The 14,669-nt window shown below is 42.9% G+C and overlaps 1 protein-coding gene across 3 annotated transcripts in view; it reads right to left on the bottom strand.

Moving 5' to 3' along the window:
* Positions 1-14,669, bottom strand: part of jcada (junctional cadherin 5 associated a) — a 38,166-nt gene that overhangs the window by 17,867 nt on the left and 5,630 nt on the right. For all 3 annotated transcript variants that reach the window (XM_052483287.1, XM_035741589.2, XM_035741590.2), the window contains one exon: positions 2,030-2,558. In XM_052483287.1, the coding sequence (XP_052339247.1) occupies positions 2,030-2,427 (398 nt within the window). In that variant the 5' untranslated portion in view covers positions 2,428-2,558. The remainder of the gene's footprint in view (positions 1-2,029; positions 2,559-14,669) is intronic.

Below are 14,669 nucleotides of genomic sequence, written 5' to 3' on the forward strand. Positions count from 1 at the left end.
AACAATCAGTCGTATATTGCACAAATCTGGCCTTTATGGAAGAGTGGCAAGAAGAAAGCCATTTCTTAAAGATATCCATAAAAAGTGTCGTTTAAAGTTTGCCACAAGCCACCTGGGAGACACACCAAACATGTGGAAGAAGGTGCTCTGGTCAGATTAAACCAAAATTGAACCTTTTGGCAACAATGCAAAACGTTATGTTTGGCGTAAAAGCAAAACAGCTCATCACCCTGAACACACCATCCCCACTGTCAAACATGGTGGTGGCAGCTTCATGGTTTGGGCCTGCTTTTCTTCAGCAGGTACAGGGAAGATGGTTAACATTGATGGGAAGATGGATGGAGCCAAATACAGGACCATTCTGGAAGAACCTGATGGAGTCTGCAAAAGACCTGAGACTGGGACGGAGAATTGTCTTCCAACAAGACAATGATCCAAAACATAAAGCAAAATCTACAATGGAATGGTTCAAAAATAAACATATCCAGGTGTTAGAATGGCCAAGTCAAAGTCCAGACCTGAATCCAATCGAGAATATGTGGAAAGAACTGAAAACTGCTGTTGACAAATGCTCTCCATCCAACCTCACTGAGCTCAAGCTGTTTTGCAAGGAGGAATGGGAACAAATGTTCCAGCTGCAAAGCTCAGTTGGTAGAGCATGGCGCTTGTAACGCCAGGGTAGTGGGTTCGATCCCGGGACCACCCATACGTAGAATGTATGCACACATGACTGTAAGTCGCTGGATAAAAGCGTCTGCTAAATGGCAAAATAAATGTCAGTCTCTCTATGTGCAAAACTGATAGAGACATACCCCAAGCGACTTACAGCTGTAATCGCAGCAAAAGTTGGCGCTACAAAGTATTAACTTAAGGGGGCTGAATAATTTTGCATGCCCAATTTTTCAGTTTTTGATTTGTTAAAAAAGTTTGAAATATCCAATAAATGTCGTTCCACTTCATGATTGTGTCCCACTTGTTGTTGATTCTTCACAAAAAAATACAGTTTTATATCTTTATGTTTGAAGCCTGAAATGTGGCAAAAGGTCGCAAAGTTCAAGGGGGCCGAATACTTTCGCAAGGCACTGTATATTAGATGTTCGGTAGTGACACTTCTTAAAGATACATGAAGATTTACCAACTTGCTTACTCATTTTTTCCAAAATATCTGCAGGCTACTCACCATGTGGCTATTCTGAAGAGGGGTGCAATCCCATCACCTGGTGATATGTGTAGGGGTGTGGCTTAAGGTACATTAATGCTACAGTCTTTTAATGTGCGTGTTACGGTAGGACAGCATTTTTTTGAGAGATTTTTTACAAAATATATAAATATTTTTAAATGTAATAATAGAAGAACTGAAGGCCTAGTGGTTAGAGAGTTGGGCCAGTAACCGAAAGGTTGGTGGATCAAATCCCCGCGCTGCCAAGGTCAAAATCTGTCTTCCTGCCCCTGAACAAGGCAGTTAACCCACTATTCCTAGGCCGTCATTGTAAATAAGAATTTGTTCTTAACTTAAATTGCCTAGTTAAATAAAGGTAAAATAAAAAATAGTGCACTTCCTTAGTGCACTATAAAGGAATAGAGTGCCATTTGGGATGTAAAATCTGTCTGCAGAACTGGGCATGCTCAGACGGATGTTGGCGCTGGGGTCTATCATCAGCAGTAGTAGCAGCAGTTCTAGTCTGTTTACAACACAACTGTCCCATGTGGCAGATTAAGACTCCAGAACACATTACCCCAACTCCCTGTCTACTGGCTTTATCGGAAAGGGAGGGAGGGAAAGATAAAAAGAAAGGGAGAAATAGAGAGGTGAGAGAGACTGAGAGAATCTGTGGTGCAGCATCCCAATGCAGAACTCCTATACTGACTGACTCCACATTTGCATGACTATGTGCCAAACAAGATTCCTGCAACAGACCAACTGTATGATTAACAACATGCAAGCGAGAGATGTCAAGATTGCATGCAATGATAAAACAAAAATGGAAAACAACACTAGCATTCCAAAAGATTAAGTAGACCGACTCACCCGCTATCTGTCGTGAGAGAATCGCCCAAGGAGTGGGTGTCACCTTGGTTACCGCTGTCGGCTTCCCTCCTCTGTGGTTGGCTGTTCCTGTCCCTCCATGCATTGTCAGTGTGACTCGAGGAGTAGCTTTTGGTTGGGGCTGGTGGCTGGGGCTTCCTGCAGTTATTGTTGCCGAACACATACACCCCCGGCGCAGAGTCTATCTCATACCCGTTCACCGTGCCGTGACCACCACCAGACCGGCTCTCTAAGATCTCCTGGCGACAGGAGGAAGGGTCGCCGTAACGCTTGTTATCGTAGGAGGACGGGGGGGTGGGGGAGACGGCAGTGGGGGCGGTAGAGGTGTTTTGGGGCAGCTTGTATCCATGAGAGATAAGCAGGTCCTCCACGCTGTACATGGTCGCATTTGTTTTGCTGGTGTTGTTTTTGAAAGAGGGGCGGGTGAGTGGGGGGGGTAGCGTCACTCAGACCTGGTTGCTAGACGCAGCGAAAGGAGCCCGAGCACAGCTGCACAGCTGACTGGCCATCACTGGGAAAACAGGAGAGAAAGAGAGATAGATAAAGAGCGGGGAGGGGGGGTGTTAAAACAATTATCCCTCTGTCTCCATATCATTCTCTTTAGAGTACAGCCCAACTGGACGGAGAAGAGGGGAGAGGCGAGAACAAAACCCCCCATTTCAAAGCCTCCGCTCCCTCCACCAACAAACCAACCGCTCTGTCTGCCTCCCTCTCCTCTCCTTCCCTTCCCTCTCCTCTGCCCGACAACAGGACGCCCCTCTCCTCTCCCCATTCTTTCCCCGTCCTCTCCTCTCCTCCCCTTCTCTGCTCTCCTCTCTGCCCCACAACAGGAGTCTCTCCATCTCAGTCCGAGACAGAGGTCTGATACTAAGCCCACCACATGCAGACAGCGGGAGAGGAAAATCACCAGCGCTAGTTAGAGCAACCCAAAATATCCTTATTATCAATAGTAATAACGGTACTAGTGACACATATCATGTAATAACTATGTAATAATACCTGAACTGTAGAACTGTAGCCCTGAGGCAGCGGCTGGTTGGCTAGCCCATGTTTGGTAAATCAGCGGTGGGGATTGGGAGGGTAGTCAGTGTTGCAGTGGATCTTGATGTAACAGGCTAAGCGGTGCTCCCATCATCTTGTGTTACTCAGCTTGCCTGCACCACCAGGACTGTGTGTGTGTGTGTGTGTGTGTGTGTGTGTGTGTGTGTGTTCCAGCCTCTTTCCACATCCAAATCCTAATCTGGGGCGTAGCTATAATAATCACCCACCCAGCCAGCCAGGCATACAGCTCCAGAACGCCCTGAGGATATTCCTGAATCCTGGGCATATGCCTGAAAGCCCCTGGGTAATATGAGTGGATTATACTCCGTCTGTATTGTAGTGACCTGTTAGTGATGTTTACAGCAGCGTACCACTGGACAGATGCTAACTCTAGTCTCCGTGTCACTGTATACCAAACAAGAGTTAGCCTAGTTCAATGGTTCCCGATTTAGGGTATGTGTACCCTTGGGTGTACTTGGGCTATCCACAGGGGGTACTTGGGAAGACTTATAAAACCTTAGGCTTACTGGTAAAATGCACATGAGAGGATACTTTGTATGTCCAAACAGAGCTAAATGTGAGTCGGGGTACAGTAACCAAAAAAGATTAGGAATCACTGGCCTAGTTTATACCAACACCTTCTGGGATTATACTTAAAGCAGAGATAGGAGGACGAGCCTGTGGTAGTCTAGAGTAAATCACAGTGTTTCAATAAATAATATTCTACAAAGTATTGTACATAGACCAGAGGCTGCATCTCAGGTGCTAATCTAGGATTTACACCCCCCCTCCCGCAGGCTAATCTTATTCATTGTGATCTAAACAACTGATCCTAAATCAGCACTGCCACTCTGAGATGCGTTTGGAATGCAGTTCCAGACTGGAGACGTCTTGTAGCGGTGTTGCGTTGCTCTATTGCCTTGCCTGCCGTCCACCACCTTAGTCGTGGTACTACCTAGGTGACTAACGGTCTCTCTAGGAGCGTGAAACACTGCCCGCTCTCTTTGTATGACCAGCCCACGAATACGATGATCTTTCCCATGTAAAACTTTAAACCTGTTAGTATTCGGGGATTGACTGTTGGCTGTGGCGCAGTGTTACTTTCTCCTGTTGAACTGTTGCCAACTGCATTTTGGTGGAGCATTTTCTTTCAGGCACATTTCTGTTAGAGTAGATATTTGTGAACATTGCACAAAATAAATACTGGATTTGATTACTGATGAATTAGCGCACTGTCAAACTCAAATTCAACTGCAAACTTGTTTTCACAATCTTGAACCCAAAATGATGCAAAGTCTCAATTAGATAGGCCTATATGCCAAATGTATCCAAGCCATGCCAGATGTGACACTATGTGCAAACCGCATTTTAACTGCAAACCCCATTCCATCTCTGCTAATGCAACTGGTAAAACAAAGAGTTCAACAGTTCAGGCAACCTAGGATAGCGTTGTCCTGTGACATTTCTCCCATTTCTAGCAGCAACAAGTGAAACGTTACACCATCCTGGACCCTGGTCTACACAGAGGCTGCTATTCCCTACGTTGTGCTTTTCCAATGAGACAGCGGGCCGCCAGTGTTTCATGTTAATGTTCGCTCTAGTGTTATTATATCACGACGCTAAAGACTTGTGGCCTGCAGAATCAACAACCTGCATCATTTGAGACTGTTGCTTTGTTAGTCGGTGTTAAAGTTCACAGTTAGCCTTTGTTATGTAAATGCCAGCTGAAAAGTACCCAGGACCTTGCCTTGGCTCCAAGTCAGAGTAGGTCTGCGGGAGCCATTGCCCAGTATGACACGGGTGCTGGCCTGTGTAGATGGAAACAGAGCCTTTTGGGTGAAACACTGGAGTAAATCATCATTGGAAATACGCAATAGGGCACTACTTTTGACACACATACATTATGTTCTTCTATAGTCGTGGGGACCTAAAATTAATTTCCATTCAAAATCCTATTTCAACTAACCATAAGCCTTACCATAACCATAACCCAATCCTTAAAACTTACTCCTAACCATAAACTTAACCACTAACCCCTTACCCGAACCATAACCCCTAAACTTAAAGTAGCCTTTGTCCTCATGGGGTCGTGGGAAATGTCCCCATGAGGGAGAATTTTCCTTGTTTTAACTTTAGGTCCCCACAAGGATAGAAGAACCAACCCACAGACAGACACTCACACGAGTAATTCGGCAATGTCATAATATAATCAAAACTGATTATGATCCATAACATATGCTGCCCGATGTAAGACATATTTAAACCCACAATCCTAATTCATGTCAGTCAGTAATCATCTCTAAATGGGCCTTATCTTCACCATCACCAGTCAACATCAGGATAAGTATTTCCCTTTTCCCCTCTGTTCGTGACCCTCCTGGCTCCCAATCCCCCTTAGCCCCCCCCCCTGCCCTAGCGTCCAACGGCGAGCTCAGTTTAAATATCACTAATTCTCTTACGCAATGGAATTACCATTTGATATCAAATAAAACTCCTGATTCAGGCAAGAGCAGCAGCGCCGGACAGCAACAACGGCCCACTTTCATTCCCTCTTTTCCTAACACCACAACAACAACATTTGAGTTTTGTTAACAATACGTGCGTTGTGTTAGCTACTGACTTAGATCTTTAATGATCCTGGCAAGGAAACACTTCTACTGTTGTTGCTGCTGCTGCGGATTCTTGAAAAGTGCAGATCTGGTACTTTTTAATGATTTGACTCTGTCAAAATGAAATTAATGATCTTCTTTATGGATATCATGGAGGCCCTAGCTAAGCTAAAAATAAGCTAAACCATATGCAGACCAGATCTGGCATTTCACAGCACTGTACTCTCTCTCACACTATGTAGCCTAAAGAAAATGAATGTCGCCTAACACTCATTGACATTTCTTCAATCACAACCACTTGGTAGGCTAAATTCGATAACAAATACTAGATAGAGTCCAGATAATAAATCAGCGTGTTTTATGGTTTCACTGGTTTGTAATGAAATACAGTGCATTTGGAAAGTATTCAGACCTCTTGACTTTTTCAACATTTTGTTACATTGCAGGCTGATTCTAAAATGGATTAAATCATTTTTCCCCCTCATCAATCAACACACAATACCCCATAATGACAAAGCGAAAACGGGTTTTTAGAAATGTTTGCAGATCCTCTTAAGCTCCATCAGGTTGGATGGGGAGCGTCGCTGCACAGCTATTTTCAGGTCTCTCCAAAGATGTTCGATCAGGTTCAAGTCCGGGCTCTGGCTGGGCCACTCAAGGACATTCAGTGTCTTGTCCCGATGCCACTCCTACGTTGTCTTGGCTGTGTACTAAGGGTCGTTGTCCTGTTGGAAGTTGAACCTTCGTTCCAGTCTGAGGTCCTAAAGGATCCTCAAGGATCTCTCTGTACATTGCTCCGTTCATCTTTCCCTCGATCCTGACTAGTCTCCCTGCCGCTGAAAAACATCCCCTAAGCATGATGCTGCCACCACCAATTTTTTTTAACCTTTATTTAACTAGGCAAGTCAGTTAAGAAAAAAATCTTATTTTCAATGACAGCCTAGGAACAGTGGGTTAACTGCCTGTTCAGGGGCAGAACGACAGATTTGTACCTTGTCAGCTCGGGGGTTTGAACTTGCAACCTTCCGGTTACTAGTCCAATGCTCTAACCACTAGGCTACCCTGCCACCCCCACCATGCTTTAGGGATGGAGCCAGGTTTCCTCCAGACGTGATGCTTGGCATTCCGGCCAAATAGTTCAATCTTGGTTTCATCAGACCAGAGAATCTTGTTACTCATGGTCTGAGATTCTTTAGGTGCCTTTTGGCAAACACTCATCTATTAGGTGAAATACCAGTGTGTCATCACAGCAGAATGATTTGTGAACTGTTGCCACAAGAAAATGGCAACCAGTGAAGAATTGACACCATTGTAAATACAACCCATATTTATGTTTTTTTATTTTCCATTTTGTACTTGAACTATTTGCACAACGTTGCAACACTGTATATAGCCACAATATGACATTTGAAATGTCTATTTTCCTTTGGAACATTTGTGAGTATAATGTTTACTGCTGCTGCCACCATGCTTCACCGTAGAGATGGTGCGAGGTTTCCTCCAGATGTGATGCTTGTCATTCAGGCCAAAGAGTTCAATCTTGGTTTCATCAGACCAGAGAATCTTGTTTCTCATGGTCTGAGAGTCTTTAGGTTCCTTTTGGCAAACTCCAGGCAGGCTGTCATGTGCCTTTTACTGAGGAGTGGCTTCCGTCTGGCCACTTCACCCTAAAGGCCTTATTGGTGGTGTGCTGCAGAGACGGTTGTCCTTCTGGAAGGTTCTCCCATCTCCACAGAGGAATTCTGGAGCTCTGTCAGAGTGACCATCGGGCTCGTTGGTCACCTCCCTGACTGATGGAGGCCACTGTGTTCTTGGGGACCTTCAAGGATGCAGAATTTTTTTGGGACCCTAGCCCAAATCTGTGCCTTGACATAATCCTGTCTTGGAGCTCTATGGACAATTCCTTTGACCTCATGGCATGGTTTTTGCTCTGACATGCACTGTCAACTGTGGGACCTTATATAGACAGGTGTGTGCCTTTCCAAATCCTCCCCAATCAATTGAATTTACGACAGGTGGACTCCAATCAAGTTGTTCTCAAGGCTCAGTAGAAGACCCAGATGCAGACAGTTTCGAAGTAACAAAAGTTTAATACAAAAACAGGAGGCAGGCAAACGACAGGTCAAGGGCAGGCAGAGGTCAGTAATCCAAAGCAGAGTCCGGATGGTACAGAACGGCAGGCAGGCTCAGTGTAGGCAAAAACCGGTCAAAACCGGAAAAAAGGAACTAGAGAAAGACAGGAGCACGGGAAAACCGCTGGTAGGCTTGACGAAACAAAACGAACTGGCAACAGACAAACAGAGAACACAGGTATAAATACACCGGGGATAATGAGAAAGATGGGCAACACCTGAAGGGGGGTGGATACACAAAGACAGGTGAAACAGATCAGGGTGTGACAGTTGTAGAAATATCAAGGATGATCAATGGAAACAGGATGCAGCTAAGCTGCTAAGCAGGATTCTACAAAGCCATTTTGGGTTTACTACCTTTTTATTTGTGCATTTTTATTATTCAGAAATGTGGTGGGTACTCTCTTCGTTCACTGGACTTTATCCTGCTAACTGTTCCAAATGTCCGAACTGAATTTGGTAAAATGTACTCTGCGCCATCGTCTTGGAACACCTTACAAAATACTTTTAAACTGGAAGAACTTGTCCCAATTGGTGTTTTTAAATCACTGATGAAGGATTTTGAGGCTGATTCACTGACCTGTCAATGTTTTAAATTTGTCTGTCGGTCATTTTTTTGTAATGACTTGGTGCTGCCTATTTTAGCCAGAGCGCTCTTGAAAAAGAGATTTTAATCTCAATGAGCCCTTACTGGTTAAATAAAGGTTTTAATAAAAAAGATCAATTTCGTGTCTCATAGTAAAGGGTCGGAATACTTACGTAAATTAGGTGTTTCTGATTTATATTAGTAATACATTTGCAAAAACGTATAAAAAACTGTTTTTGCTTTGTTATTATAGGGTATTTTGTGTAGATTGATGAAATAAAATAATAATTGTATACAGTTCCTTGCGAAAGTATCACAATTATCACAATTTGTCTGTCATACTTGAAGTGTACCTATGATGAAGATTACAGGCCTCTCTTATCTTTTTAAGTGGGAGAACTTGCACAATTGGTGGCTGACTAAATAGGGTTTTTTGCCCCACTGTATTAGTCCCAAATCCTACTTTACATATTTCTTGATACAGTGCCTTGCGAAAGTATTCGGTCCCCTTGAACTTTGCGACCTTTTGCCACATTTCAGGCTTCAAACATAAAGATATAAAACTGTATTTTTTGTGAAGAATCAACAACAAGTGGGACACAATCATGAAGTGGAATGACATTTATTGGATATTTCAAACTTTTTTAACAAATCAAAAACTGAAAAATTGGGCGTGCAAAATTATTCAGCCCCTTTACTTTCAGTGCAGCAAACTCTCTCCAGAAGTTCAGTGAGGATCTCTGAATGATCCAATGTTGATCTAAATGACTAATGATGATAAATACAATCCACCTGTGTGTAATCAAGTCTTCCGTATAAATGCACCTGCACTGTGATAGTCTCAGAGGTCCGTTGAAAGCGCAGAGAGCATCATGGAGAACACGGAACACACCAGGCAGGTCCGAGATACTGTTGTGAAGAAGTTTAAAGCCGGATTTGGATACAAAAAGATTTCCCAAGCTTTAAACATCCCAAGGAGCACTGTGCAAGCGATAATATTGAAATGGAAGGAGTATCAGACCACTGCAAATCTACCAAGACCTGGCCGTCCCTCTAAACTTTCAGATCATACAAGGAGAAGACTGATCAGAGATGCAGCCAAGAGGCCCATGATCACTCTGGATGAACTGCAGAGATCTACAGCTGAGGTGGGAGACTCTGTCCATAGGACAACAATCAGTCGTATATTGCACAAATCTGGCCTTTATGGAAGAGTGGCAAGAAGAAAGCCATTTCTTAAAGATATCCATAAAAAGTGTCGTTTAAAGTTTGCCACAAGCCACCTGGGAGACACACCAAACAAGTGGAAGAAGGTGCTCTGGTCAGATGAAACAAAATTGAACCTTTTGGCAACAATGCAAAACGTTATGTTTGGCGTAAAAAGCAAAACAGCTCATCACCCTGAACACACCATCCCCACTGTCAAACATGGTGGTGGCAGCATCATGGTTTGGGCCTGCTTTTCTTCAGCAGGGACAGGGAAGATGGTTAAAATTGATGGGAAGATGGATGGAGCCAAATACAGGACCATTCTGGAAGAAAACCTGATGGAGTCTGCAAAAGACCTGAGACTGGGACGGAGATTTGTCTTCCAACAAGACAATGATCCAAAACATAAAGCAAAATCTACAATGGAATGGTTAAAAAAGAAACATATCCAGGTGTTAGAATGGCCAAGTCAAAGTCCAGACCTGAATCCAATCGAGAATCTGTGGAAAGAACTGAAAACTGCTGTTCACAAATGCTCTCCATCCAAACTCACTGAGCTCGAGCTGTTTTGCAAGGACTGATAGAGACATACCCCAAGCGACTTACAGCTGTAATCGCAGCAAAAGGTGGCCCTACAAAGTATTAACTTAAAGGGGCTGAATAATTTTGCACGCCCAATTTTTCAGTTTTTGATTTGTTAAAAAAGTTTGACATATCCAATAAATGTCCTGACTGTCAGCTAGTGGTTACAACACCAAGGTTGCCTTCCAAATGGCACCATATTCCCTACATAGTGCACTACTTTTGATGAGAAAAGTAGTCCACTATATAGGGAATAGGGTGCCATTTTGGATGCATACCAAAAGGCTGGAGGAGGAAGACAGTTTCCCAGTTACCAGTTTGGTGTCAATCCTCTTCATGGCCCCGGTAGAGTGTATACAGTGGCGGAATACCTGACCACTGTGACTGACCTAAAATTAAGGAAAGCTTTGACTATGTACAGACTCATTGAGCATTGCTTGCTATTGAGAGAGGCCGCCGTAGGCAGACCTGGATTTCAAGAGAAGACAGGCTATGTACACACTTCCCACAAAATGAGGTGGAAACTGAGTTGGACTTCCTAACCTCCTGCCAAATGTATGACTATATTAGAGACACATATTTCCTTCAGATTACACACCCACAAAGAATTTAAAAAACAAATCAAATTTAAACTCCCATCTATTGTGTGAAATACCACAGTGTGCCATCACAGCAGAAAGATTTGTGAACTAATGCCACAAGAAAAAGGCAACCAGTGAAGAACAAACACCGTTGTAAATACAACCCATATTTGTTTATTTATTTTCCCTTTTGTACTTGAACTATTTGCACATTGTTACAACACTGTACAAAGCCATACTATGACATTTGAAATGTCTCTTATCCTTTGGAACATTTGTGAGTATAATGTTTACTGTTCATTTTTTTATTTAACTTATTATCTATTTCACTTGCTTTGGCAATGTAAACATATGTTTCCCATGCCAATAAAGCCCTTTGAATTCGAGAGAGAGAAGCATGGGACAGAGACAAGACTAGGGCTTTGACGACGCAGATGAAGAGCCCTTGTCAGGAAATTGAAGTTGTCTGTAGCTACTTTAAGAAAGAAAAAGCTAACAGGCAACAACAGTCAAGTCTAGATCCATGTTATCCAACAGTTTGCCTAACGAGCTTGGACAATTCTATGCAGAAAGGTTAGTGCAATTCTTATAAAGAATATGTAATGGGCGTTGCCAAAGTGTTTCGCAGTGAAAATATCTACAGGCCGGCTAGCAGACAGACATACGCTCACATTCAAACAATTTTGTGGCGATGACAACATCTGACATTCATCATCATAGCTCTGGGCGCTGCAATAGTTTCTGGAACTGAACCCTGACAAGGAATGAAGGACAAATTGGTGTCGGTTACTTATTCCTACATTATATAGTGATAAACTATGAATGTTTCTTACAGTTTTATCTGTCTGTCTACCTATAAACCTAAGCCTATTTACACAGCTTATGAACACTTTTCCTTAGCGGTGGTCAAAGTAGGAATCAATGTCAAAAAGGTATTCAGGAGACAGTGAGCGTGACATGATCCCAGTGGAGGCTGGTGGGAGGAGCTATAGGAGGACAGGCTCATTGTACTGGCTGGAATGGAATTCATGGAACAGTATCAAACAGATCAAACATATGAAAAACACGTTTGACTCCATTCCATTGATTCTTTTCCAGCCATTACAATGAGCCTGTCCTCCTATAGCTCCTCCCAACAGCCTCCACTGCATGATCCATCCGTAAAACAATCCTAGAAAACTGCAGCACATGGCTAGAAAACAAAAAGGAATCTAGGAATAACCCACAAACTTGTGTCTGGAGACACTATTTGAAATCAATTTTTGATTGAACTTGCCTGTTGCAATGGAACCAATATAATAGTTACAAAAGTGCAAACACCATCCATCTGGCACTGCATGCAGTGTAAAGTGAAATGTAATAGTATTTGAACCCAGGTCTGCCAGAGACCCAAAGCATAACATCCCATCCAATCCCTGCCTCAAATATTCCTTCAGAGGAGCCACACCTCTGTATTGTTGCAAACCTCATTGGCCAGAGAGACCAGAAGAGGGGAGGGGCCAACTACATTCTGCCAAAACCTTTTTTATTGTTTGGCTCTGTGACATCATCGTCCAGCGTACCCTGCTTGGAATTGGCGCTTCCTGAGGATGTGTGTCGGTGTTTCCAATCAGCTCTCTCAACACGACACTTGAGTATCTCTGAGACGCTCTTGCGAAGGCTGAAAATGGGATATGTCCCAAATGGCACCCTTTTCCCTAAAGTGCACAACTTTTGACAAGGGCCCATTGGTCACACATGGCCAAGTCACACATGGTCATATTTCAACGCCACACTGCCAGCCCAGATCCGCTACAACTCACAGCCCCAGCCCACCCCTCTCTTTGTCTCACTCTTTCTGACAGTCTCTTTGTATGTACAGTACTAGTCAAAAGTTTGGACACAAACTCATTCAAGGGTTTTTCTTTATTTTTACTATTTTCTACATTGTAAAATAGTAAAGACATCAAAACTATGAAATAACACATATGGAATCATGTAGTAGCCAACAAAGTGTTATATTTTATATTTGAGATTCTTTAAAGTAGCCACCCGTTGCCTTGATGATAGCTTTGCACACTCTTGGCATTCTCTTAACCTGCTTCATGAGGTAGTCACCTGGAATGCATTTCAATTAACAGGTGTGCCTTGTTGAAAGTTAATTTGTGGAATTTCTTTCCTTCTTAATGCGTTTCAGCCAAAGAGTTGTGTTGTGACAAGGTAGGGGCGGTATACAGAAGATAGCCCTATTTGGTAAAAGACCATGTCCATATTATGGCAAGAACAGCTCAAATAAGCAAATCAAAACGACAGTCCATCATTACATTAAGACATGAAGGCCAGTCAATCTGTGATTTATTTCGAATTCAAGGCACACTTAAACACACACTTAACCAGAATGGCTATCACAGCATTTTGCAGCAATATGCCATCCCATTTGTAAAAAGAACAATGACCCAACAGACCTTCATGCTGTGTAAGGGCTATTTGATCAAGGAGAGTGATGGAGAGCTGTATCAGATGACCTGGCCTCCACAATCAACAACCTCAAACCTATTGAGTAAAGGAAAAGCAGCCAACAAGTGCTCAGCATATCTGGGAACTCCTTCAAGACTGTTGGAAAAGCATTCCAGGTGAAGCTGGTTGAGAGATAGCTATACACACTCTTGGCAACCGTTAAGGCAAAGGGTGGCTACTTTGAAGAATCTCAAATATATTTTGATTTGTTCAACACTTTTTGGTTACTACATGATTCCGTGTGTTATTTCATAGTTTTGATGTCTTCACAATTATTCTACAACGTAGAAAACAGTTGTTTTTTTTTATCAAGAAAAACCCTTGAATGAGTAGGTGGGTCCAAACTTTTGACTCTCGCTCTCCTGTTCTGTCCAACCCCACTAAGAGTGAGGGGCCCGAGCTGCAAAATGTCAACTGATTGTGTTTCAGTAGTTTTTCAGACTCAGGTCCATCTGGACAGAACACTTCTAAACACCTCGTTTACAGTAGTTTAAGTGACAGAAGTTGAACGTATTTATCAAAGACATGACAATGACTGATCTAAGAATTGAGCAACATTCACAACTATCCGTTCCCTTCCTTGTCCTTCTCCCCTAACCACTGCACCACATTGCTAACAAACCCATGCTGCCACACTCGGTCAACATCATGTTATCTATCTATCCACACCCTCTCATCAGTAGGGTAGGGTACAGCACTAGACCTCAACAACAATCTCATTCACATTGAGTGAATTAGCTCATGAGGAATTACTTAAAAACACCCACAAACATATTTTGCTCAACTGCTCCCATAGCAACGGTCGTTTTCCTTTTGTGAAATAGCAGATTGCTTATGGACAAATGTATGTAGGCTGTTCGCTCCACATATTCTATGTCCCAAATGGCACTCTATTGACTAGGGCTCATAGTGCCATTTGGGATACATACCCATTGTTTCCCTCCAAAACTTGACAGTGTGGGAGTTACTGAGGGAGTCATCTGGCTTCAGTATGAAAGGACCTCCGTTGGGTTGGGTTGGGATGGGATGTTACATTCCCCTACACTGGAGTCAGTAACATATTACAGACCACAGACTTGAGTCACTTTAGACACACTAGAGTGATCTAATCAAACAGTGTCAAGTGTTTGTAATACTGTGCGGATTCGTCAATTCAAAGTTATGACTTCAGATGATGAGGAACATTATTAAAAGAGTATTGCAGTGTGTAAAAAAATCTAGGTCTAAATGAAAAGTTTTGTTGGATATTAGTGTCGCACACGCAATAGGCTTATTTATAACACGTTTTTCAATGGAATCCAGTCCACACCCTGCTCCAGTTTTAAATTTACATTATAAAAGACGCCTTGGAACGTCTTGGTAAGCCTGTCTGAAACATTAGCAAGT

Source organism: Oncorhynchus keta, chromosome 28, assembly GCF_023373465.1.
Source record: "Oncorhynchus keta strain PuntledgeMale-10-30-2019 chromosome 28, Oket_V2, whole genome shotgun sequence".
In the NCBI taxonomy this organism is placed as follows: Eukaryota; Metazoa; Chordata; class Actinopteri; order Salmoniformes; family Salmonidae; genus Oncorhynchus; species Oncorhynchus keta.